Genomic DNA, 23,127 nt, shown 5'->3' with positions numbered 1-23,127 from the left:
ATCGAGCTCGGGATTGTTTCATTACGCCCGGAAAAGAGTGCCCTATGACCTACAATGTGAAGGCCCCCCAATTAGGAAGGGCATGGCCTAATTGGTGATCCCTTTGGCCGGCCCAGCATCCGCAGGGATACTTCGGCCTTTCCACGCTTCTATCAACTGGACGGCACCTTCACACTCTCCCCTTCCAGACATGTTCTTATTCTCAGTGTCGCCCTGGTGCTCGTCCATTTTTCTCTTCCTACCTACCCCCATTCCCTCTCTGCGCTCTCTTCTATTTCTAGACTCCGTCTCACCTCTTGATCTCCTCCACGGATTTACTACCTTTCTTTCTTTCCTGTCTGATCTGGAAACACTCCTCTTCTAGCAGTCGTGGATGTCTACTGGGACCCGGGTTGCCTTGTTGGCGTGATTTGTGAACTGTACGCTGCAAAGCACACACACTCCTTCATTCACGCCGAAGGCCCCCCGCGAAGCCTTGCACAGGAAGGAGGGGCACGCGTTGGGCCTTTCTGTGAGCAACAGCCGGCCCACAAAGACAAAAGCATTAGCCCTGGACCCTGGTCAACTAACTCGGCCGCTTGTTCTAGACATTTGTGCCCCTCGCTACTCCCAGGACCGGCAAGGCCCAGGCGACGACTTGGGCATCTCGCTGGTGTTACCTCACTTGACCATACTTTAGGGTCCTTGAGGCATTTGGCATCAGCACGATCAAAATGAATCCCTGTAAGTCTCGATGGAAAGCACTGCCTTCATCTCATTTCCTATATGTTTTTTTTTTTCACCGTTATGCGGTTGGCTTGTCGCTTCTGCGGATCTTGCCCATCTCGCGTCTCAATCACGTTCTCTACTCCGTGGCAACCGACTAAACTACCTCCATCTAGCCACTTTGCTCCCCGAATCCTATGCCATGGATTGCCCCATCACCACAGAGGGCGACTATATGAGCTCTCATGTGACCGGGTTCCCGACCGACGAAGACGACAGCAGCCAGCGAGTCGGACTGCTCGCCTCCATGCCTGTCACCAACGGCGTGCGGTACCACGCACAGCAGGGTGCGATGCAGGACTTACAGTACGTCGTTTTTCTTTCTTTCCCTTTCTCTGCAGCTCTTTTAATCTGGACTGCCCTTGCGCTCCATTCGGCCCTCTCCCAACATCCAACAACATCCCCTCCCCCCCCCCTGGTCGCTGCGCTTTCTCCGGGTCCGGGCAGCTTGGACTTTAGTCCAGCCTGTTTCGGTACCTTCCAGATCGATCCGCTGCGTGCATGCGCTTCTTCCCATTTTTTGTCCTTTTCTATCCTCACTTGTGCCTGTATCCTTTCTTCTTGCCATTGTCTTGGCGTGCACGCCTGTGCTTGATTTGCCTCTTTCCACATTATGGTCTCCGTGCTATCCCCGGATTCCTCTAATCATTCTTTCTATTTTCTACCTACCTTCCTTCTCCCGATTAATTGCTACTGAGCAATTCCGTGGTGATGTGACATACTAAACCGATTGTGTCTTGTCTATAGTTACCCTGGCTCAACTGCGCTTGCCATGACTCCTCCTGACTCCTGTTCCGGTATGGCATGATTTCGTTGATCTAATGTAATACAGGCGCTGATCGTCTAACTGACTGCTGTGATGCCCACACAGATTCGTTCTCCCCAACGTCTGGTCCTCTTTTTCCTCATATGGCGCATCACCAGCATCCATTTGATCGAATGACAGATTTCCGTCGGGTTTCACCTCTGTAAGTAACCGCTTTCTAGTGTTTCATGGGATCTTAAAGGACTCAGGACTCATTGGCTCCCTTCTACGCTTAGCCAACCTCCTGCTGGTATGTCAGCAACGATGCAGAGTCCAGCGCACGCGAGCTCTATCCCGGCTTTAATGGGACGCAGCAATGCCTATTCATCATCATATGCACTCCACCGGGGCATGGGCTTGCCACTGACTGGAGTCAACGATGTTTCCCGCACGCACGGTTACTCGGGCACCCCGCGAGCTGTGGAAGTCCTGGACCGAACCCAGACTCTGGTCCAGCAGCCGCTTGTGGAATCCTCGCAGCGATCGCACGCACAGGTGGAGGCACCACCCTTTGAGGAGACGAGCGTTCTCGAGTCCATCGTGGCGGACTTCGGGGGCACCCAACAGGCGGTCAAGCCGGAGGTCTATGCGAAAATTGGACGCGGGTTCTTTGCGTCTGATAATAAGTGGACCTGTTATCGCCGGAATTATTTTGCTGTGACTTGCAGTTTCAGTTTGCATCCGTGGCCTTCGACCGTTCCTCTCTATGTTCGCCATCCGGATCAGACTCTAGAGCCGATTCGTGGCTTTGCAATGTCCATTTCTGCTATAGTTAATGGGCAGTATGGGGATACGCGAGAACTTGTTCAACACACGCCCAAGCGAGATAAGCAGTCGGAGCGCAAGCCAGGCCGAGTGGTCCTACAGCCTTCCCCGCCACAGTCGTTCACATCTGCTTCAACCGGGACTGGAGCCCACGCTTTTTCCCTGGGCTCGCAGTCCTTGGACTATCACTCCTCCTTTGCCGGGGCACCGCAGCCCTGCCAGCCACCGCAATCACACATGTTTGAGCGGATCCAGTTCCAGAAGGCGACCGCCAACAACGGCAAGAGGCGTGCCCAGCAACAATTCTACAACCTCGTCGTCGAGCTTCACGCCGAGGTTGCCGGCCCCGTCAGTGGAGAATCCCGGTGGGTTCTTGTGGCCCGTCGACACTCTCAGTCCATGGTGGTGCGCGGCCGCTCCCCAGGCCATTACAAGGACGGGCGACGTGATAGCACGGCCAGTATGGGGCCCGAGGGAGGTAGCGGGGACGGCAGTGGAAGTGGTCTGCCGCACGGGATGGGACAAGCCGCACGCTCGCATCTGCTTCTATTCGATTCCGCGCATCGGGGAAGCTTGCCCTACGGCCGAACCGACTATCGCCAGATGCCGACGGCCGAACACTCCCCTCTGAGCGACAGCCCGCTCGTGTCCTCCTCGTCCTCGTCGGGCTTCGACTATTCCATGATGAACGACACCATGGACCCGATGGACACGCTGAAAACCACGCCCACATTGGACCCCTACCAGGACCCATTTACCGGAGTCCCTCCCCACGACCGCCCCAGCATGGGCGGTTATGACCCCGTCTACTCGACCTACGCCCGTTACGACCCGATTCAGAACTCGCATAGCCTGTGCACCTAGACCGACGTGCAACTAGGCTTTTGCATGCCGGCCTCCGTTCATTTTGTTTTTATTATGATGATGGTTATTCTTTCTCCGTGTCACTTAGGTTTAGGGTTCCAGGGAAATTCTTTTGCGAGAAACTGGAAAATGGGGATTTCACGGATTGGTGCAGAACGGCGTGGGATACGGATGAATTCACGGCCCCTTGAACTCTGTTTCTTGTGTGATTATCTTTTGATTGTGTTTTTCTGATCTCTTTTTTCATACCTCTCCACATTTACCCATCTGAAATTAGGCACTTCGGCTTCTTCCTCTTTCATTTCTTCTATGGCAGATTTCTGATCCTATTGACTCCGAGACATGTCCTCCGGGAAGATCGACTGGGATGATGTGTTGGCATGAGCTGCATCTATGCGAGAGCCAGGAAAAAGCTCTCCGGCCCCAAATTCTAGCCATTTCTCGTCTCCACAAACAGAGACGGCAACCCTTTGGCAAGGCGGCGCTTTTCTAGTCGTGTCCGTGTTATTTCAAAACTGAAACACAAGAGGGCTTACAGAACGCCATTCGTGAACAATGTCATGACGAGCTCTTCTACTTACTCTTCCTTGTCCTCTTCCCCTCTACTTTACTGTGCTCGCCCGCTTATGGCCCTAGTTCCAACTGCTACACCAGGCGAACCCCCCAATTCCCCGCGCCCTGAGCGCCAGGAACCGTTATTTCTGTGCTCCCTAGTCCAACTCGCTATGCTGCCTGGGATGGTGGCAGGGATGCCCCCCGTCTCAGCTCCAATGGACATGGGGCATTTCCCTTTGCGGTTGTTGGTTCCCTGCCTGTCCTCCTTTTCCATTGGCCCTGTCTGCTTGACACGCCCTCTTCGCCCCTTCTACTTCCCCAACACAGCCTGGCCCGTAGTGGGTAACGGGGCGCATGCGTCGGCCGGATTCTGTTTCTTCTCTTTGCTCGAAGGCTATGCTTCGCGAGTAAGCAGGCAAGGGGGCAGGGTGGCCTGTTTTGCAGGGAAGGCTTAGTGAGTAGGCGAATGAGAGGGAGCCCGGGCGGCGTTGTCTGCATGCCTTTTTTTATATTTTTCTTTTATTAAAAAATTTTTTTTGCAATTGCTGGATCTTGCTTTTAGAGAGCTTTGGAGTCATCCAACGAGGCCGCCATGGCAAGGCGCACAGAGCCCATCCGATGGACCGAGCGGTGTCCAGTTTAGGCAGGACTCATCTCCTGTAATTTCCTAGGATAGTTCTCAATTCCCCTCAAATCTGAATCAAGTATTCTGTTTGGATGATTTTCTCGCCGTTGGTGATTGCATCGTTCCCCAGTCTCGGTGTACTGTCCCGACGACACCCAGGCAAGTAGAGCAACTAGGGTCCAGACTAGCCATGGGGCTCCGCGCGTGGGCGTATGGAATGTGCAGATCCCCGCCCGATCGCCCATTAGGATCGACCGTGCGTGTGCAGGTGATGTATTGCGTCTCAGCTCAGACTGGCCGGCTATGACGAGATCGGCAGGGTACCTCCTCCGGTGGCAAAACGCAAGACATTGACCGTGGGCCTGTCACCTGTCACAGAGGGTCTTTGCTTCAACTCGACTGGCATTCCTGGTTGGGGCCGAGGGTGGCGCGCGCGCGCTGTGTGACGCTGCCCTCATGTACTTTCCCAATCCGAGCAGATCCCCCAGCGACGTTAGGCAGATACCTAGTCATCGTCAGTCTACCCTGCCCCCCGGCATGTTCCGTACATCACGCCGCTTGGCTGTTATGTAGGTGCCCTGGCTAGCGGCCGTCGCCCCAGTCCTGCACTGCGAGTTAGTGGGAACCTCACCTGAGGCTGTTTCGGCGAGGGCAGAGCTCCATTTCACTTCCACAGTTGTGTCCGTTGCTTGTATTGCCTATCTCCGCTGATGATCCTGTATGTCGAGTCTGTAGTTCACAGTTTGTAGTTCATCCCCCCAGTCAACCCAGGGTTTCTTGTTGATACGTTGGTGGCAATACGGAAAGTCTCCCAGCGTTGCACAATCATCCAAACCAGAAGTTTCTCACACTAAAAAAGTCTCAACCATCGTAGCAATCCAGACTCACGGGCGATGATAGGCGGGTCCAAGACCGCCATCACCCGATATCCCACGGCTCATGGGGAGGGGCGCTTCCCTCGCCATCTGCACGGCGTCCAGGGGTCGTCGGCCGAAAGAAGAATCCCGCACGTCTCTCGCACGGTCCGTCGGACTTGGAGATGGCTCCATTGCCTCGATGTGTACTGTGTGGTATGGAGTCCAGGATACTGGAAATGAGGACGGCCGAACACCACATTCAAGAAAACCGGGGCCGGGCGCCTGCTGTTCGCTCTCTCACTGGGCTGTTGCGGAGGGTTTCCGGATGCGAGACGGTTGCACGGCAGATGGGGGCGCCTCATGGTTCCGAGCGATGCAAATCTCAATCGACCGGCTGCGTCGGGGCGCAGACTTGTGATATTTCTCGGCATTGGCTGTACAAGAAGGGGAGAGGAAGAGGGAGAGGGAGGGGGAGGGATTAATTGCCCGTTTCACGCTCCCAGGTTGTTTTCTTGACAAAAGTCGATGGGGCGAGACGTCACTGACCCCCAGTCAGCCAACTGGGAATACCCTCATTTTTTCGCAAACGTACTAGACCCTGGGTTGGCGGTGCAACAACACACCCTGTGCAGACCCTCCACATCTGCTTCTCTCCCGCCGATGCTCTCGCCCTGGATAATAGCTAGCCCTAGCTAACCCGCAATCAGCGCTCTGCAGGTGCTCGGGCCTGCCGTTGCTATCCATAGCCTATCACTCATAGCACCAGAGAAACACCCTGCTTCATCTGCATCGAGGAAAGACATACTTCTCCATCTCCGTATGAGAGGCTGAAGCATCCCTGCCCAGCCAGCTTCCAGTGCAAACAGAGTCCAGTCAGCTGATCCGATCTCCGATCTCCGATTTCCTCTCTTTTCGCAAGCCGTGGACGCAATACACGAAACCCTACCGGCCCCGGTTGGCCCAGTTGGACCACGACCGGGCGTGGGCACGGACGCTGCAGATTGGGATTCGAATCTGTCCGATACACCGGCCCCTGGCTTGTTGCGAGGCCACGGCTTTGATGCACGTCGGGAAAGATGTGGGTTTTGAGGGGGTCCGCCTGTTGCAGTTCAACGGTTTGTTGGCCGTTCTCCCTTTCGCGGCCGGAAGAGAGATCCTCCTTAGGGCACGTGCGAGTTGTACGTCGGAGGGGTGGACTTCCGTCGATATGGATTTGGATTCGGGCTGGCGGCAATGCGGAGTCGGCGCCGGCGCCGGCACTGGGTCAGAGAACGCAATATCAAGGAAAACTAGAACTAGAGGGGCCCGCGGGAAATACGGGGTCTAGCGTTTGTATGATGTTCGTCGAACCAGAGAGAAAGAGCCCGAGGATCTCGAGCCGATACTAACAGCTCAGAAAATAGATTATCTCGGCAGTGCGATTGTGATTGCAAACGTAGCGCCCAAGAGACAAAGAAATAAGGCCTAGCCAATAGCAACACACGGACTAGAAACAGCCCGCATGCCCGCATCAGCCCAGCCCATCAGCCCATCAGCCCATCAGCCCATCTGCCCATCTACCCATCTGCCACTCGCAACAGCATCCCATTCGGAACGCCATCAAGTCCGGAGAATAAGCCAGCAATATGATTGGCCGCTCATCATCTTGTCCAGCAAGACTGGATCTGGACCGGGCTGCCACCTGCGCCGCCTTGGCCAGGATGGATTGTTCCGACGTGCAGGCGCGCGCGCACGTATGAGCCCGAAACCACATCGCAATCTTCTACAATCTTTTCATCCTATATCAAAATCTCTTCATATCTTTTCAACCTAGATCGCAATCTTCTAAAATCTTTCTTTCTTCCACCTCTTACTCTGTCTCTTCTAGACTATTCATTTAATCTTCCTATCTCATACCCATCCTGTGTCCGCGTCTGCTTTTTATTAATAGCTTGTTCTGGTAAGATAAGCTCTTTGGATAAAAGATCATCGAATAATAGCTGCCCCTTGTTTAGCTATTTTTCCATTTTTCAAATCGGACAATATAGTGCTGAAGAACTCTCTTCCATAGGGTGACACTCTCTAGTGAATCCCATAGGATTATATAGTTTCTCTAGGGTTTACCAAGCCCTATATGCACCTATATAGACAGGATAATGTCTGGCAAGTGGTAAGTTACCACTCCACATATTTCGACACTATCTAACATGCGGAAATCAGTCCTCATCGCATCCACTTCCCAAAAGGGAAACCAATCTATGATTGGCCAGACATGGGACGTGGACGGCTAGTGCGGATCTAGCCGTCCGATAGCCCCAAGTCTTGAGACTGCCGAGACAGAGTAAATATGAATGACAGGTAGGCCACATGTGCGGACATATGTATAAAAGGAAAAGGGGACATCCCTTGGGGAAACACAGGTTGTGCTTCCTACTTATCAATTCCCGGCTTTCGTCCATTCCAGCCACACCACCACCACCACCTTAGCGGGGACACACGCCAACACCACTAATCAAGATGGTGATGCTCCGATTGACCGCCGAGCAGTACCAGAAGCTGCCAATTCTGGTAGACGAGACGACGTGCATCAGCAAGACCTATGTCATCACGGGCGGCAACTCTGGCCTGGGCCTCGAGACGGCGCGACACCTTGTCGCGGCGTCGGCCGAGTGCGTCGTGCTGGCCGTGCGAAACCTCAAGGCGGGGGAAGTTGCCAAGAAGGACATTGAGAAGACGACCGGCCGCAAGGGAGTCATCCAGGTACATCTGCTGCAAGGTATCCAGGACTATCACAAAGATTAACCTCTATATATCAAGGTACGGCATGTAGACATGTCGACCTACGCATCTGTCCAGAGCTTCGTAACGAAGATAACAGACGGGCTCGACAGGATCGACGGCTTTATCTGCAACGCGGGGCTCATGATCGATGCGTGGTCGCAGTCCGAGGGCATGGAGACGAGCATGTTTGTCAACGTCATCAACACCGTGTTCCTCGGCGCTCTCATCATGCCTAAACTCAAAGAGTGTGCGAACAAGTTCGACATCAAGCCCACTCTCGTATTCATCGTCAGTGTCCTTGGGTACACCGCCAAGGGCGAGATGGACAAGAGTCGCCACGGCGTCATCTTTGACGGGCTCAACGACCAGAAGCGGGCCAACATGGACGTCAGGTGAGATTTACCTACTTTACCTATCTCACCTTCTGGCTTTGCAACTAACATGAGGTCCAAGATACGCCCTCACCAAGCTCGTGGAAGAGTGCGCCGTACGCCAGTTCGCAGCCCTCTGCCCCGTCGAGCGCACAGGCGTCGTCATCACCATGGTCGCGCCTGGTCTCTGCACCACCGGCCTAGGCCGCGACGCCCGAACCTTCACCAAGATCATGCACGAGGCGGTCCGGGCCATGATGGCGCGAACCGCGGAGGTGGGCAGCCGCACCATCCTACACGGGCTGCTAGTGGGAGAGGAGGGCCATGGCAAGCTGCTGTCCGGCTGTAAGATCAAGGAATTCTGGGTGCCCACATGGCTCACTAACCAGGAGGGCCAGAAGCTGCAGAAGGGCATCTGGGACGAGCTCGTTTCCAGGTTGGAGTCTGTGCAGCCCGGCTGCATCTCACAGCTCAAGTAGAACTTCTGTCAATGTGTCAATTTTGTTCGAGATCGGGCGTGTGATTGAGAGCCGCGGTTTCTGATCCTTTCCACGCGAGGAAACAGCCAGTCTAGCTAGTTTGATTTCTACAGACATGTTTAATACCACCTTATCAGACTATTCCTTGCTCCCATTGGGATCCCACGGACCAGCCAAGAAGGACATAGTAACGTGCCGAGCCACGTCAATTAAGCCACCCTAGTTTGACTGCATGCCGTACAAGGCTCCCAAGATCTCGCAAGGCCGACGTCGCATTGCCGTCTCTCGGGGATGTAGGTATGCCCTTTCCAGAAGAGGGTCTCCGAGGAGCGTAGGATGCCACTCAACTGCATATCGCCCCCAAATTGCGTCTTAAATCCCTCATGCAATTGGCTTAGATAGCGCACAACAGTGTTGCGTCGGAGACGGGACCCGAAGCAAGCTAGTGCAAAAATCGCAGGAAGGCGTAGAGAGGCAGTAACGACGGGGGAGACGCGTCCTCCGATACGATAGGTCAGGGCACAACCGACGGCCCCTGAGGCTGAAGTGAAGGCCCCAAGGGACCTCGATACCAGCGACAGTGAGGCTAGGCTTGCCGAGCACAGGGGTCTGGAGAATGGCAAGGGAATGCATGCCTACATCAGCTACCAGTGCTCTCAGAAGGGAGAGCTGGACATCAAGAAGGCCCGATATGTGGAGGCCCGATATGTGGACATCTAATGGAGCACACCAGAACATCGATGAATAGCCAAAATGATAAAATGTCAAGATCCAGGATACGATTATTTCAACCATCAAGATCCAAATGGTCCATGGGCATTCCAGCACTCACCCTACACTCACCCCCTGAATTGATAACCTATTTTTGCTCTTACATAGGGATTCTACCCATATACAGAATGACTGTCTTCATCATATCGATTCGGGGCATCTATTGGTAGATCGAATTACTAGGGGATACCGAGAGTCGTCCCTCGGACACAAACTGCCGCATTTCCAAGCGACCCGGACGTATATTACGGTAAAGTTTATGAGGATATCTCTCATGAAATCTCTCTGCTCCCCAGTCGTACATCCTCCCATAGCCGGTGGCCTGGAGCTTCGTGCAACGCGAATATCCAAGGAAACTGACTTAGCTGCCGCTGAATGACAGCCCAGTTGTCCAGCTCCAGTCTCTTACAGGTGTCGGCAATTAATGGCGATAGCCAGTGATAGTGTTTGAGATTCAACACCGATATACCACTTATAAAAAGAATCCATAAGAGTACTGGTGGATCAGAGTCCGAAGACTCCCATGCTGTGACGCAAAGGTCTTGCATGGCGCTTCCCAGACGATCAGAAAGAAGGGGGCAGCTCGATGCATCACGGGTGTACTCGGGTAGCAACGTCGTCATGAATGCCAGCATCGCAAGGTACGTCACGTCGCCATAAAGTCCTCCGGGCTTGGTAGAGGCTTGCCTTAGAGGCGAGACCTCTACGAGGCGATAAAGGAGCGACAGAAGTGTCTCCGTGTAGTCTAGAGGGTCAAGCTTCAGTCTTTCCCCCCCTCTCTACCTCATTTAGCAGCCTTGAGAAGCTGAGAAGATCTAGCATGATGGGTGGCATTCAAGAGACAGCTCTGGGAGACTGCCCGCTGCTGACGTCGGGGTCGCATAGGACCGGGTGAATGGGCACTTCATCCCCGCGAAACAAGGTGCTTGTGCCATTTTGCATTGCTAATTCAACATCGAGCCTGATAATAGTTAAATGAAAATTATGAACGGTCATCCAGAAGTGAAGAATGTTAAATCGAGGGAAAATGAAGGTAGGTAGCGAAAGCAAACACTTTCACGTACCTCAACGGCTTCAGTGCCAGCGCACGATTCTCTTGCATTAGCCTGGCGATCCCACCCCGCAGCTGAATCATGTGATAGAGCCCGTGGAGATGTACCAGTCCCGTTTCAGGCTGGTGATGTACTTGCTGGTAGATGGCGAGGCTGACCACAGCAGCTATGGAGCTGTCGGAAACGCAGAAGGGACCCGACAGCTTAATGTTGACCAGAGCATACGCCTGGGAGATGTGGTGAAGTGTTTTGGACGATATTACTGGTTTCCGCCGGAAGAAGTCAACGTAAGACGCAGATATAGCCAAAGTGCTATGAAAATCTGCATCCTTGTTGGTCAACAGTGCTGCGTGAACCAGCTGGCCATGCTGTTGCTCACATGCTTCATCTGCTAGGATACAGTTGACCCAGATCGACTTTATAATGTCGAACTTGTCACAGAACTGCGGCGGAAACAGCGCATCACTAATGTCAAAGAACCCTGTGCTTCCAACGTTAGACACAAGGGGATGTGGGTGACCAGCCGAATAATGAAGGCAGCATACACCGATGCATGAGCGCCATGGACTCGGAGTCGAGCTGTTGAGGGAACAAAGTGAGACACAGATCGCCCCAAAGCACCTGTCGCGGCATCACGTATCCAGATCCTGGAGCATTCAAGAGGCGCTTGAGCTCTGCGCTATTTTTCTGCTTCTTGGTGGATCGTCGCTGCTTGCCCGTATTCTTGCCTTGCATGACGTGGGAGCGGATGATGCGCCTGTCAGAGCTGCCGATCCCGCTGGGGCTGTGGTTAATGAACTGCAACGCCATGGCGACGGTGATGGTTTCATGCTATTCTCGCAGCAGGGCGGGCCATCCAGCGGTTTCCTTCTTCCGTGTTTCCAGGCTTTCGAGGCTCCTCTAGCGCGGATGATGCAGGGAGTGCAGTTTGTTGACGATGACCTAACCCAGTATGCAATTCACGTCGAACCCCGGAACACGCTCGGGCGGACCCACAGGATAGAATTTCGGATCATTTATTCTCCGAGTCAGCCATGCTGGGCCAATCACATAATATCGGTCAGCGTAGTGATAGTCCAGTCGCGAAGAACTTGCATACTACCATGATGGAGAGTCTCCTCCAAAGCTTAACTACCCATTACTATAAATACAGGATGCCATCCAGTAGTGAACTCTTCAACTCACCGCCTCTTCCAAATGCGATTGCTCAGTCCACAGGAAAAGTCAAGTACAAATGAGGTGGCAGATCTGATGCATGAAATTTATTGTTAATTCAACACGGGCTTATGCCCCGTATCTGCACGGTATTTTCATTGGAGTATCTCGATTATTGCATTTATATATTTAGTCTTGTATACCGTGATTACAGGCTTAGTGTCAGTTGTCTGATAGCCGCTATATGAGATACCTACTAACAGGATCCGTGACAATATAACTGTATGTGTTGCTTATATTTTTCACCTAAGGAAATACCTAAATAAGGTATTATTGGATGATCTTTCATCCAAAGAGCTTATCTTACCAGAACAAGCTATTACCTGATAACATCTGAGCAGACGCGGACACAGGGAACATCAAGTGTCGCCTCTGCCAGCCCTTTGACCCCGACAATTGCACGATCGGGGGCTCGGTAGTCGGCATTTTGATTATCCACGATCAGATAGCAGGGTTTCCGGCTCGCACGGAACACAGCGCCTGCTTACCAGCCACGGCCCGGGGACAAAATAACATGGCATCGTCGCAGAGGAGTCGAGCTCTGACCTCGTCTTCCAATGAGTGTCTAAGTCCCCGAATCGCAAGCCCCTCTTTGGAATCCCGGGAGGAGCCCCCGAAGCTGCGATGGTTTTGTTTTTTGAGGGTCGGCGAGTTTGGCGAGTTTACGCGCGATGGCGCGCTCCGATCGTTTGTTCCGAGGGCCCCCAGGCATTCATTCCATTCTTCAATGTTTCGAGTATCGGAAAAAGATGTCATGGCCAAGGGTTACCCAAGGTCATCCATGTGCCATTCTCGCGCGAACTGACGTGAGTCCAGCGCTGGGAACGCATGCCAACTCATTCAATCAGGCGGTTTTCTCCTCCCCTCCAACCGGCGAGATCCGCAGCGCGAGCTGTCGATCCAGCGTCTCCTGTTCGTCTTTGGAGGCCTGCATACCCAGCGCACTCTCAACCTGCGGCGTGGTCCACAGCCCGATCGTGGCCCAGGCCATCACGCCGACGCCGAACAGGGCCCGGGTTTTGGGGGTGAGGGATCGATAGGTGCTACGGCGGAGCGAGGGTTAGTCACCGGCCTAAATGGTGTTGTGGGGAACCAAGGGTTTCTGCACACATACCTCCACAAAGACATTGGATCGGATTGGGGAAGGTGGTTCAGCTGGAGCGGAATTGTCAAGGGTGTTGAGGTTCAGCTCCGCCGCATGTCACGTGGATCTAATAGCGGGCTAAACCGCGTTTGGCAGTCGGGACCGAAGGGCTCTCGTCGTGGAGGGCCGCTAAGATAACAAGGGTTTAGGGGCCGCTGCGAGCCTCCGATGTGGGTATGAGGTTACCTGTCAGGTACCTGTACGAACTACTGCGGGGAAGGTCGATCGGGTGCACCTGCTAGGTGCGCGGTGTCACAATGGCTGGAGTCTCGGAGGCGGGGAGAGGTGGGGATGAGATGGAGGATGACTGCGTGTCTACAGTATACACCAACGGAAAATGATAAAATATCATCCGGTTCAACACGACTGGGTTTAAGGGATGAGGAAAAGGAGCAATTAGCAAACCTGTCGCAACATTCATGTCCGCAGTTATCACTATCTCGTCTACATCGTGGCCGAGGGGGAGAAGGTAGGAAGCCATCCAGAGAAGTCATATATCAACAACAAGTCAAGGCTTCAGGGAATCGCAAAGGAAAGCAGAATCAAGGCGCGAATAGGGTAACAAGCAAAATATGGGTTCGCGAGACGAAAAGCAAGCCAGATAGGAAATTAAAATCACAGTGGGGATGTTGAGTCAAGTCGCAATCCGTTTTTGTTCATGGGTTGTTTTTATTTCTTGCCGTAGGCCTTGTCGATCTCGGCCTTGTACTTGTTCACGATCTTCTTGCGCTGCAACTTCTGGGCAGCAGTCATGAAGCCCTATCACATGTCATTAGGTTAGGGGGGATAGCGAAGTCGTGGAGAGGGGTTGCTGAGCGACTTACGTTCTGAGGAGTCCACTCCTCATCAGAGAGCACCACACCGTTGATGATCTCAATACCTCTCAAGCCACCGGCACGACCAGAGCTCTGCAGCTGCTGGAGAACCAGGCGCTGGAGCTTCTCGTTGTGCACGAGGGCCTCGAGGGTGTCCCCCGAGATGCCGTTCTCGCTCGCAATCTTCTTCAACGCAAGCTCCACGGGGACAATGATGGCCACGGGCTTGTCCTGGTCCTCTGCAGCGTAGACGCAGATGTTGCCAACCACCGGGGTGGAACGGTACACAGATTCCAGCTTCTCCAGAGCAATGTACTCGCCGTTCAGCGTCTTGACCAGGTTCTTCTTGCGGTCGATGATGCGCAGGTGGCCGTTGGGGTCGAACTCGCCAATGTCGCCGGTCATGAACCAGCCGTCCTCGGTCAGTGCGCTCTTGGTCTCCTCCTCGTTGTCAAAGTAGCCCGATGTCACGCCGCCACCGCGGATGAAGATCTCCCCCTGGGGGGGCTTGTTCTTGGTCAGGTAGCCGGCATCGGGAAAGTCGACGAGCTTGATCTCGATCGAGGCGGGCACCTCGCCGAGCGCGTTGGGGTTCCATGCCAACGGATCGTTCAGAGCACCCATGGCCGAGGTCTCGGTCAAGCCGTAGCCACTGATCATGGGAGCAATGGCCATCGAGAGGAAACGCTGGGTGTCCTTGGAAATGGGGCCACCACCGTTCATCATGAGGCGGAGTTGGCCACCGGTGGCATCCTTGAGCTTCTTGAAGACAATAGCATCCAGGATCGACGCACCCGTGTTAGCGCCGGGGAACCCGTTGGTCAGCAGGAAGTTCTTGGCCGCCATCGCACCCCAGAACATGCCCTTGATGATGAAGCTGTTTTTGTTGAGGTTGTTCAACACACCCTTCTTGACAGACTCCCACACCGCCGGAACGCCAACCAGAATGGTGGGCTTGAACTCACGGATGTCACCCTTGCAGTTGCGCATGGAGGCATCGGACAATGTGCGAGGGTTGCCGTATCCCATGCAGCCTCCCCAGAACAAGCACAGGTTCTCGAACATGAACTCGAGAATGTGCGCTTGCGGCAAATAGGTGAGCAGCGAGTCGTTGGGGCCGACGTAGGGGCCGACAATCTCGTTGACCCCAGCAGTGGCCGCAATCACGTTGGCCTGGGTCAGAGGAACCCCCTTGGGGGGGCCAGTCGAGCCGGATGTATACATAATGCAGCAGAGATCCTCCGGCTTGGGCGGCACGGGGTCCACGGGGTGCTCCTCGCCGGACGCGCGCAGGTCCTCCAGGCTTAGCACCTGGATGTGGGGGAAGTCACTCTTCAACTTCTCCAGATCCTCCTGCTTGACCTCGTTGTCGGTGTTATAGATGACGTGCTTGATGGAGGGGGCATCCTTGAGGACGTGGGCCAGGGACTTGATCAGATTAGGGTCGAGGAAGATGGCGGTAGAGGAGGTTTGGACCAGGGAGTGCTTGAGGCCCTCCTCGCCCAGGGTATCGTACGCGGTGACAATGGTGATGGACTGCGACGAGGCGGCGTACGACATCGCCAGCCAGTGTGCGCTCGTCGCACCGTACAGGTGGATGCGGCCGTCTTTCTCCAACCCCAGTTTGCGCAGGCCGGCGCCGAGCTGGAGGCAGAGCTGCTCATACTCGAGGAAGGTCATGTAGCTGTACCCGCTCATCTCAAAGTAGGTCCATTGCTTTTCGACCTCCTGCTCCACACCATCCACCATCTTCTTGACCTTCTTGTTCTCCACATGTGTTTTGATCAGCTTGCGGCTGCCGATGGCCCTGTTGTTGCCGAACAGGCGGGCAGCGCGGCGGAGGTTGTCGTAGGTGGTCGCGACGTCCTCCGCCGGGCGCAGGATGAGGCCATCCTTTGCGGCCGGGTGTCGGCGAGGAATGGTCTCGCCGTCCTTCTTTTCGTAGCCGGGAGCCTCAACCGAGAAGGGTCCCTTCTTGACCATGCGCGGCTGCATGTGGAGGTCGTGCTTCGACATCTTGCTAGCTCTCTCGCTGGGAGGTGGAGGAAAGGGAGGGGGGGGAGTAGCTCAGGCGGAGGATTCGGCTGAACGCAAGATCAGGGGGTAAAAGACAAGAGAGGATAGAACCGTCGAGGGGAAATGCCCACTAGGATCGAGACGGAGCGACGTTAGCGGGTATTCGTGGGGGGGGAGGCCAGGGCCGGGGCGGAAACCGAGGGTTTGCGGAAGCTAGGAGCAGAAGGGTCCGACAAGCTTACCCGATACCGACACCAGGAAGGGAATTGCCAGGTGCGAAGCAGGAGCCTAAGCAGAAGTGGTGTGAAGAGCTCGAGCGAAAGGGGATGGAGAAGGGAACAACCCGGAGCTGGGGGCGATAGCTGCAGGGCCCTGTGGTGATGTGGCTGGGTTCGGCCAAATGACGCACCTCGTATGGAGTTGGCGGGCCGGGATGTTGTCTCGGCCAAGGCACCTATGCAGCTATGCAGCTATGGAGACTACCGTAGTGGTTACAGGTCCATACAGCTAATGTGAATTAAATATTAACTGGGTCTGGCCGCCAGGTCCCTGTGTTCATGGGGGCTCATTCCGCAACAGTAGCTAGGAAGCGCAATTAGTGCAGTTAGTGCCGTGAGGTGCAGTGCCGGCGTAGCTAAGCGGATCTCCCAGCGAACGAACCGGATGTCCGTCTGGAAGGCTCGGGAGGACGTAGCGTTGATCCGCGGGCAGATCAGTTGCCTGTTTGCGCTTCTGTTGGGGCTACCGCCCAACAGAGTGGGGACTCTTGTCGTTATGGCACCGAAGACACTGCAGGATATACTCTGTACGAGACACGTCCGGTCCTCGGCCACCAGCTGCACATATCCCTATTGTTCTCTCAATGCCAGCAATCAAACCTCCGTAAAACAACGTGCGACATGGGCTACTGAAGAAGAAAGAACAAAAAGAAAAAAAGGGGGGAAAGAAAAGAAAAAGAAAAAAAAAAAAGCCCTGGTCCCGGATGAGCTCAACTGGTCAGTCTCATTCCTCGTCTCGTGATCCTCTCCATCTGCAGACCAGCCAAGACAAGCCCAACAGGTCGAACCCCCAAACCAATCCCAAGCCCGTCTTGACGTCCAGGCGATCAAGATGCACGACCCAATCGCCCAGTTCCTCGCCAGCACCAGCGAGCATGTCACCGATGCCGAAGAGGGTATGTAGCCACCCCCGCCTCGCCAATCACCAATCACCAATCACTCAGCGGCCCTGTAGAGGCCTTCCTACTGTTCAGCCAGGACATCTCCACCGGAAACCTGGGGTTCGTCGACTCTCACGCCGCCTCCGTCGATGTGACGATCCGTGGCAACGAGTACACCATCCATCAATCCCCCTCATTGCTCTCCTCCTCCCGTGCCGGGGGCACCACGGGCGCCGGTATGTACCTCGGACCCTGTCCATCATTTCCGGTCATTCTCCATTCCATCAGTAAACTGCAGCTCTCGAGCCAAGATCGGCACTGCCCCCAAGTCCCCAAACTCTTTTGTGCTTGTGCGTCCCCAATGCACGGGCGCCATCCCCGCAGTGTGTCTTATCTTCCGTTCCCAGGGACCACGCGGCTGAGCCGAGGCATCAGAGCTTCTGGCCAGGCCAGCCTGTGAAGCTACCGGTCTTTTGGCCCTAGACCTTTAGCCTCTGTGCCTCTGTGCTTCCTTCGAGATCACCAACTTCCATCACATCCTCATTCGCCCTCTGCACCTGACTCGCTTGTACGAGCGTACCGGTCCGAACAACTAACCATCTGAACTCACAGTCCTCTGGAAAATCACCCCCCGCTTCGCAGAATGGATTTCCTCCACAACAAATCCGCTCTGGACACATTGCCTTTTGTCATGCGCCTCGGTGGTGGCTGAACTGGGCTGTGGCATCTCAGCGCTGGTCGCCTTGGCCATGGCTCCATCGGTACAGCACTATCTCGCCACCGACCAAGAATACGTGCGGCGCGTCTTCCGGGCAAACCTCGACGCCAATGCCTCCGTGCCGTCTGCCCCGCCCGCCTCGTGTAAACAGATAAGCAGCAAAGCCAAAGGCAGCAGCCGTAAGTCGACATCTAAGCACAAGCAGCCCACCAAGGCAGTTACCAATATTACCTTCACGACGCTGGACTGGGAGCTCGACCAGCCAGAACTCTTGAAAGGCTGTATCGAGTCCAAGTCCGAGTCCGAGTCCGGTGGTCATGTCCACGAAGATGAAGGGGACGAGGAAGATCGCGGGTTCGACCTCCTTCTCTCCTGCGATTGTATCTACAACGAGGCCCTCGTCGCCCCGTTTGTGCGCACCTGTGCCGAGATCTGTCGTCTCCGGCCGGCGTATGCACCCTCAGACGAAGGGGCATCCCAACCCCGTCGCCAGCCCACAATTTGTATTGTCGCGCAACAGCAGCGAGCACCCGAGGTATTTGAGACGTGGCTGCGGGAGACGCTGCGGGAATTTCATGTTTGGCGGCTGAAGGATGACGTGCTGGGAGATGGGCTGAAGCTCGGCACGGGGTATCTGGTGCATGTCCTGCTGGCGAGGGAGAAGAGTTGACGTTCGCGAGACTCAATGGTCACAATCCATAATAGAGATAGATACTGGATAGAATAGAGAATTGCATCGCTACTCAACCGGTTCGGCCCGCTCTGCTTCTTCAGTTCAACCTCATCGCGTGAAACGAATTCAGACCGATGGTGCACTCTGGGCGACGACCTCGCGCCTTCTGAGCACAGCTAATGGTTTCATCGGAGCCGATGCATGTAACAGGGAAGAATGGCAAAATTGCATCCGTCGTCGCTCCTATACTTTGCATCCGGGGGCAGCAGAGGCAAAATGATCTACACGAGCGTCTAACAGCTAGAGACAATGAGGATCCCTACCATCATGAAAGGAGAACCCAGCGTATATCCACGTCCAAAAACCTCGTATATCATTAACAATATGCTCGGCATGCAATTGAGTATGGACAAGTAAGAAGGTGATATCCGCCCATCTAACCAAATAAAAATGTGCGTATGCGATGCGCAGCAGACACGCGGCATCAAACCAGGATTGTCCACGAAAAAGAAAAAAATGTTGTAAACAAGGTAGGTGAACACGGAAAAACCTAAGATGTGCGGGCCGCCCAGACAAACACGAAAAGGGTGCGATTAATCAACACAAAAAGGAAAAAGGGTATTGAGAGGGATCAAAGGTCAAGGCGATGAGGGGCTGGCACGCAACACAAACGATATGCCTGCGGTCATGGTAAAGGACAGAAAGGATGGATGCAATAGCTTGCTTTTGGGGGCTTATTAGTGGGAAGCCATAGCGGCCAGCAGACAGAACAGGAATATAAATCACAGCTCCTCGCGGCTGTACTGCTGGTGATGTCCATATTCACATTGAACACATTTTACTGCACCGCAGAGCCTTCCTTGGGTTCGGTGTTCTCCTTCTCCGGTGAGTACTCGTATTTCCGCTTGGCAGGAATCGACTGCTCCGTCAAGACGGGCGTCGGGCCCTGGGAGATAGATTCAGAGGGCGTCCGCGACGCCAGCGCTTCCCGCGGCTCGGAATCCGGCGTGCGGTCGATGATGGAGGAGATCGACTGCTTGGTCGATCCGTTGATGGCCGGTTTGGGGGGTATGGACGAGGTATCTCGGGGCGCCGGGATATCCTCGGCATCGGGGAGCGACCTTTCGGTTGCCTCGGTCTTGACCCGGTACGACTCGTCGCGAGGCTCCTCACTATCCTCTGGCTCAGAGTCGAGCTCGGGGTCGTGGGCCTCATCGTCGGGCGCACCATCCATCGGGCTGTCTTCCATCGAGGCGCGGTTGGAGGCTTGCACGGGCGGCAGCGGCGCATTCGGGTCGTAGACGATGCCGCAGAGCTCGAGTGCGCGCGATTGGCTGCCCAGCGTGCGGTCTTTGTGCTTTTTGGTCAGGTGGCACATGAAGCCGTGCAGCGTGACAAAGTCGGATTTGCCGCAGCCCTGGATCGGGCAGGTGAGGTAGACCAGACTGCCGTCGGAGGGCCGCTTCCAGAGGGCACGGCCGGAGGGATCGTGGGCCGCTGGGCGGCCGTGGCGCTCGCCCCAAGCCTCCACATTCTTGATCGTGTACTTTTGCTTGCGCCGGATGGAGCCTGCGCCATTGATGTGGTCGAGGGGGACTATGGGGTGCGGATGCTGATGTGCGTGAGGGTGCGGGTGCTGAGATGGGGGAGGGGGAGGAGGTGGAGGAACCTGATGCGGTTGAGGGTGCAGGTGAACTGGCGGAGGCATCGACGGTGACGGTTGTGGTGTCTGTGATAGCGGTGGGAGAGGGGTTTGGCGCGGCTCCGGAGGACTCTGCTGCTTGAAGAAGGCCAACGTGGTGGCCGCACTCGTCTCGGACAGCCGACGCGGTGGTGTTGGGCGCATCGGCGGCGAGTCCATTGTTTGATTCCCCCCAAGGCCCATCGACTCTCTCTTAATCCTCTTGCGTTGTCTGCGGAGGTCCTATCCATCGCCGTGAGCATCTCTCCCGCATACACATGGGATCTATATGGACATCAATGACATACCTCTTCCTCAGCCTCGGCGCTCTCAGTCAATCTGCGAAATTCCTCGTCCTCACGCTTACGCACCGCAAGCAGGTGATGGCGGGCAGCCATCCGGTTCATTTCCTCATGTTCCAACTGCCGCAAGCGCGCTTCGATCTGATCTAGAGAAGACGGGGCGGGCGCCGGCGGCGGGGGCGGCGGTCCCGCGTGAGGATCATGCAACGGCGACGGCGCATAGTGACGATAGTGATGGTTCTGCATCATTTGATCTGGCGGGGGCATTGCCGGATGAGGGGGTGGGTTGGGGTTCATGGCAATGGCTTGATAGCGTGGCAGACTGTGGGCGAGATGACTGGGAGTCCCATTGAGGCCATCGGGGACAGCATGAGGCACCGGGGGTGCAGCAGCCATGTCGATGAGGCCGGACGGAGGACCACACTGAGTAGGTTCTACCTGTGCCTGTGCCTCTGGTGAAGGGCAGGAATTTTCTGATCCCTCGTTTTGCTCACCTCAAGCCCTTCGCGACGAGAATCGAAGGCGAGGAGGGGGTGGGGAAGCTCCCGAGAGCAGCAGGCGATAGAAGCAGAACCTTGGAAGGTGTCAAGGACAGGCAGGATAAAATAAAAAGCGGGAGAAGTAAGAAGCAAAAACAGGACTGGGTGGGCAATGAGACAAGAATCGACTGAGAAAGCCCCATTTCCGATCTATGGGTCGACGGTTAGGAAAGGATTGACGTCCCCATACAACCATGATAATAATAGCAAAAATCAAATAAGAAATGACAATATCCACTAGCGCGACCCTTGGGCTGCACCCCCGTTATCTTGAAATTTCCCGCTGGTAACGGCCAAGTAAGGGGATCGGCCCCGTCACAGAGTGAGGCCCCCCGACTGCGTTGAGTCTACCAGTCGGATCCATTGCAATTCGCTAGGAGAGTTGAGGGGAGTGTAGGGGGGACCGATGGGGGAATGACAGGAGGCCTGGTCCGGCGTATCGCGATCTTCATGAGATCATGCTTCAGTCATTACGGGGTCGGGACGTATCATCATACATTGCGGCCGCCTAGTGCGATTAGCATGAAGCCAAAACCAGGGAGGATGCGGTCAGTGGGAGGCGGGATTCGGGAATTTTTAGTGGGAAGCAGTGGAAGCAGTGGGATCAGAAGGCAGGCGGCGATTCCATGGATTGGCTCGGCGCTAGTGGCCCGATGTAATCAAATCACAACAATCACAATTCCTCCTTTCTTGGAGCGGATCGCGCGACACATCGGGCTCTAATCTCCTTTGCCCTTGGCCTCTAAAAGTGACACGGAAGTCATCGATCGCCAGAGACCAAAATATGGGATCATTGATTTGATGGGAACTAAATTTAAATGAAGACTGTGCGCAGAAAGCGATCCCAGAAACGCCAGTCAGTTGACCACCTCCTATTTAATATTTTACCCACTACGGATGATCCCCACTGGCGGTATGGACGAACACTATGGAGTACGGAGACTGGGTACGCACTGAACCGCCCGGCCCAAACGTACTGGAGACGGGAGCTTCAACAGGGCGCATAAAGGGGGAACCCCAGCGCTTCCTGTTGGGAAACAATGGCCGAGGTGACCAGTCTCAAAACACCTCCTGTTTGACGTGGGTGCTTCTATCGAGAATAATTTTGTCAGAGGACGAGGCCCACTCTAATCAGGATTGGAGTTGGTGATAAGGGATCATGATAGTCATGATATCGAGCGTCATACTTTACCTGCTCTGTGATACTTGTAGGTAGCTGCAGACCACAGGTGGGCCATCCGATCCACAAAGAACACGAATATATTACCGGAGTGCGCCCGCCGAAAGGAAGACCATGGCGAACCCTGTTGTTGATCGATCCATCACTTTTGCGTACGTGCGCGTGAACTCAACTTGGGCGGACGGGGTTAGGTCGACTTCAGTCACCTCAAATCAGATAGATTTCCACAGTGCAGATTGTGGCAGCCGCTCTGACTGACTAGTAATGAATGATTCCGGTCTCACCGGCCAATCGCAAGCCGCAGATCTACTGTCTTCATTGCCAAGCCCTGGCGCGGTCATTGCGGGAGATCATTATGTAACACAGGGAAGAACCCGAGTTATTGGCGACCCTGGCGGATTCCGTGGAAGAAACTGCTGGAACCCGCTTGAGGGGAAAAAAAAAAAAAAAAAAAAAAGTATGGGTCGTTCCAATCCTTCCCCCCGCCCAAATTCCCTGCAGAAAGGAGGTATTCAATCAGGGCTACCATGGGTGAACAACAAAACAACAAGACATAGCTGAATAAGCTAGCAGGCTCACACCATTCCAGGGGTTGCACCACTAAGTACACGGAGTACTCCGTACATCGGTGCGATATACCATGGCCATCCACTCACGGCGGCCAATTCGAGTCTCTTTCACATTATTGCTACTGATGATTGTCATCATTATTGCACGGGCGGCATGGAGCTATTGACGTTTGATTTGCTTTCCCTATCGGCGCCCCAACCCCTTTAGGGTTGGCACCAGCAGACTACTGCGGTAAGGGCAGATGGCAGCCAAGGAAAGCAGGATCCATGAAAAGCCATGACACATATACACAAACACCGCACACATCCATGAATTGCCGAATAGGCGATGAAGCTTAGAAATCTATACGGACTCGGGAAATTGGTTTGCTCCAAATGTGCCAGGTGGCCCCCTCTCTGGCCGGTACGCTAGCTCCGATAGAGGCAGGTCTGACCCAATTTATGGAT

At 54.7% G+C, this 23,127-nt stretch overlaps 8 protein-coding genes across 8 annotated transcripts; 4 read left to right on the top strand and 4 right to left on the bottom strand.

Annotated features, from left to right (window-relative positions):
* Positions 1-713: 713 nt before the first annotated feature.
* N7482_002021 (uncharacterized protein) lies at positions 714-3,199 on the top strand (the record flags this gene model as incomplete). The annotated part of the gene is made up of 5 exons (XM_056684146.1): positions 714-723; positions 882-1,071; positions 1,513-1,562; positions 1,637-1,733; positions 1,807-3,199. The coding sequence occupies 5 exons, from the start codon at positions 714-716 to the stop codon at positions 3,197-3,199; spliced, it is 1,740 nt and encodes a 579-aa protein (XP_056547752.1).
* A 4,533-nt stretch (positions 3,200-7,732) lies between these two features.
* N7482_002020 (uncharacterized protein) lies at positions 7,733-8,846 on the top strand (the record flags this gene model as incomplete). Its single annotated transcript, XM_056684145.1, has 3 exons — positions 7,733-7,975; positions 8,033-8,388; positions 8,450-8,846. 3 exons carry the CDS (start codon positions 7,733-7,735, stop codon positions 8,844-8,846), a joined length of 996 nt encoding a protein of 331 aa, XP_056547751.1.
* Positions 8,847-9,078: 232 nt separating this feature from the next.
* On the top strand, positions 9,079-9,566 carry N7482_002019 (aromatic prenyltransferase; the record flags this gene model as incomplete). Its single annotated transcript, XM_056684144.1, has 2 exons — positions 9,079-9,143; positions 9,365-9,566. 2 exons carry the CDS (start codon positions 9,079-9,081, stop codon positions 9,564-9,566), a joined length of 267 nt encoding a protein of 88 aa, XP_056547750.1.
* Positions 9,567-10,451: 885 nt separating this feature from the next.
* On the bottom strand, positions 10,452-11,479 carry N7482_002018 (uncharacterized protein; the record flags this gene model as incomplete). Its single annotated transcript, XM_056684143.1, has 3 exons — positions 10,452-10,578; positions 10,682-11,150; positions 11,215-11,479. The coding sequence occupies 3 exons, from the start codon at positions 11,477-11,479 to the stop codon at positions 10,452-10,454; spliced, it is 861 nt and encodes a 286-aa protein (XP_056547749.1).
* A 1,249-nt stretch (positions 11,480-12,728) lies between these two features.
* Positions 12,729-13,012, bottom strand: N7482_002017 (uncharacterized protein; the record flags this gene model as incomplete). The annotated part of the gene is made up of 2 exons (XM_056684142.1): positions 12,729-12,927; positions 12,999-13,012. 2 exons carry the CDS (start codon positions 13,010-13,012, stop codon positions 12,729-12,731), a joined length of 213 nt encoding a protein of 70 aa, XP_056547748.1.
* Positions 13,013-13,697: 685 nt separating this feature from the next.
* On the bottom strand, positions 13,698-15,859 carry faa4 (long-chain fatty acid-CoA ligase FAA1; the record flags this gene model as incomplete). Its single annotated transcript, XM_056684141.1, has 2 exons — positions 13,698-13,787; positions 13,853-15,859. 2 exons carry the CDS (start codon positions 15,857-15,859, stop codon positions 13,698-13,700), a joined length of 2,097 nt encoding a protein of 698 aa, XP_056547747.1.
* Positions 15,860-16,969: 1,110 nt separating this feature from the next.
* N7482_002015 (S-adenosylmethionine-dependent methyltransferase) lies at positions 16,970-18,406 on the top strand (the record flags this gene model as incomplete). The annotated part of the gene is made up of 3 exons (XM_056684140.1): positions 16,970-17,033; positions 17,093-17,254; positions 17,631-18,406. The coding sequence occupies 3 exons, from the start codon at positions 16,970-16,972 to the stop codon at positions 18,404-18,406; spliced, it is 1,002 nt and encodes a 333-aa protein (XP_056547746.1).
* Positions 18,407-19,247: 841 nt separating this feature from the next.
* Positions 19,248-20,788, bottom strand: N7482_002014 (uncharacterized protein; the record flags this gene model as incomplete). Its single annotated transcript, XM_056684139.1, has 2 exons — positions 19,248-20,333; positions 20,399-20,788. 2 exons carry the CDS (start codon positions 20,786-20,788, stop codon positions 19,248-19,250), a joined length of 1,476 nt encoding a protein of 491 aa, XP_056547745.1.
* Positions 20,789-23,127: the final 2,339 nt, after the last annotated feature.

This window comes from Penicillium canariense (genome assembly GCF_028826845.1).
Source record: "Penicillium canariense strain IBT 26290 chromosome Unknown utg000001l_segment0_segment0, whole genome shotgun sequence".
Taxonomy (NCBI): domain Eukaryota; kingdom Fungi; phylum Ascomycota; class Eurotiomycetes; order Eurotiales; family Aspergillaceae; genus Penicillium; species Penicillium canariense.
Note: the sequence above shows the minus strand (reverse complement) of the source record. Positions and strands in the feature narration are given on the sequence as shown.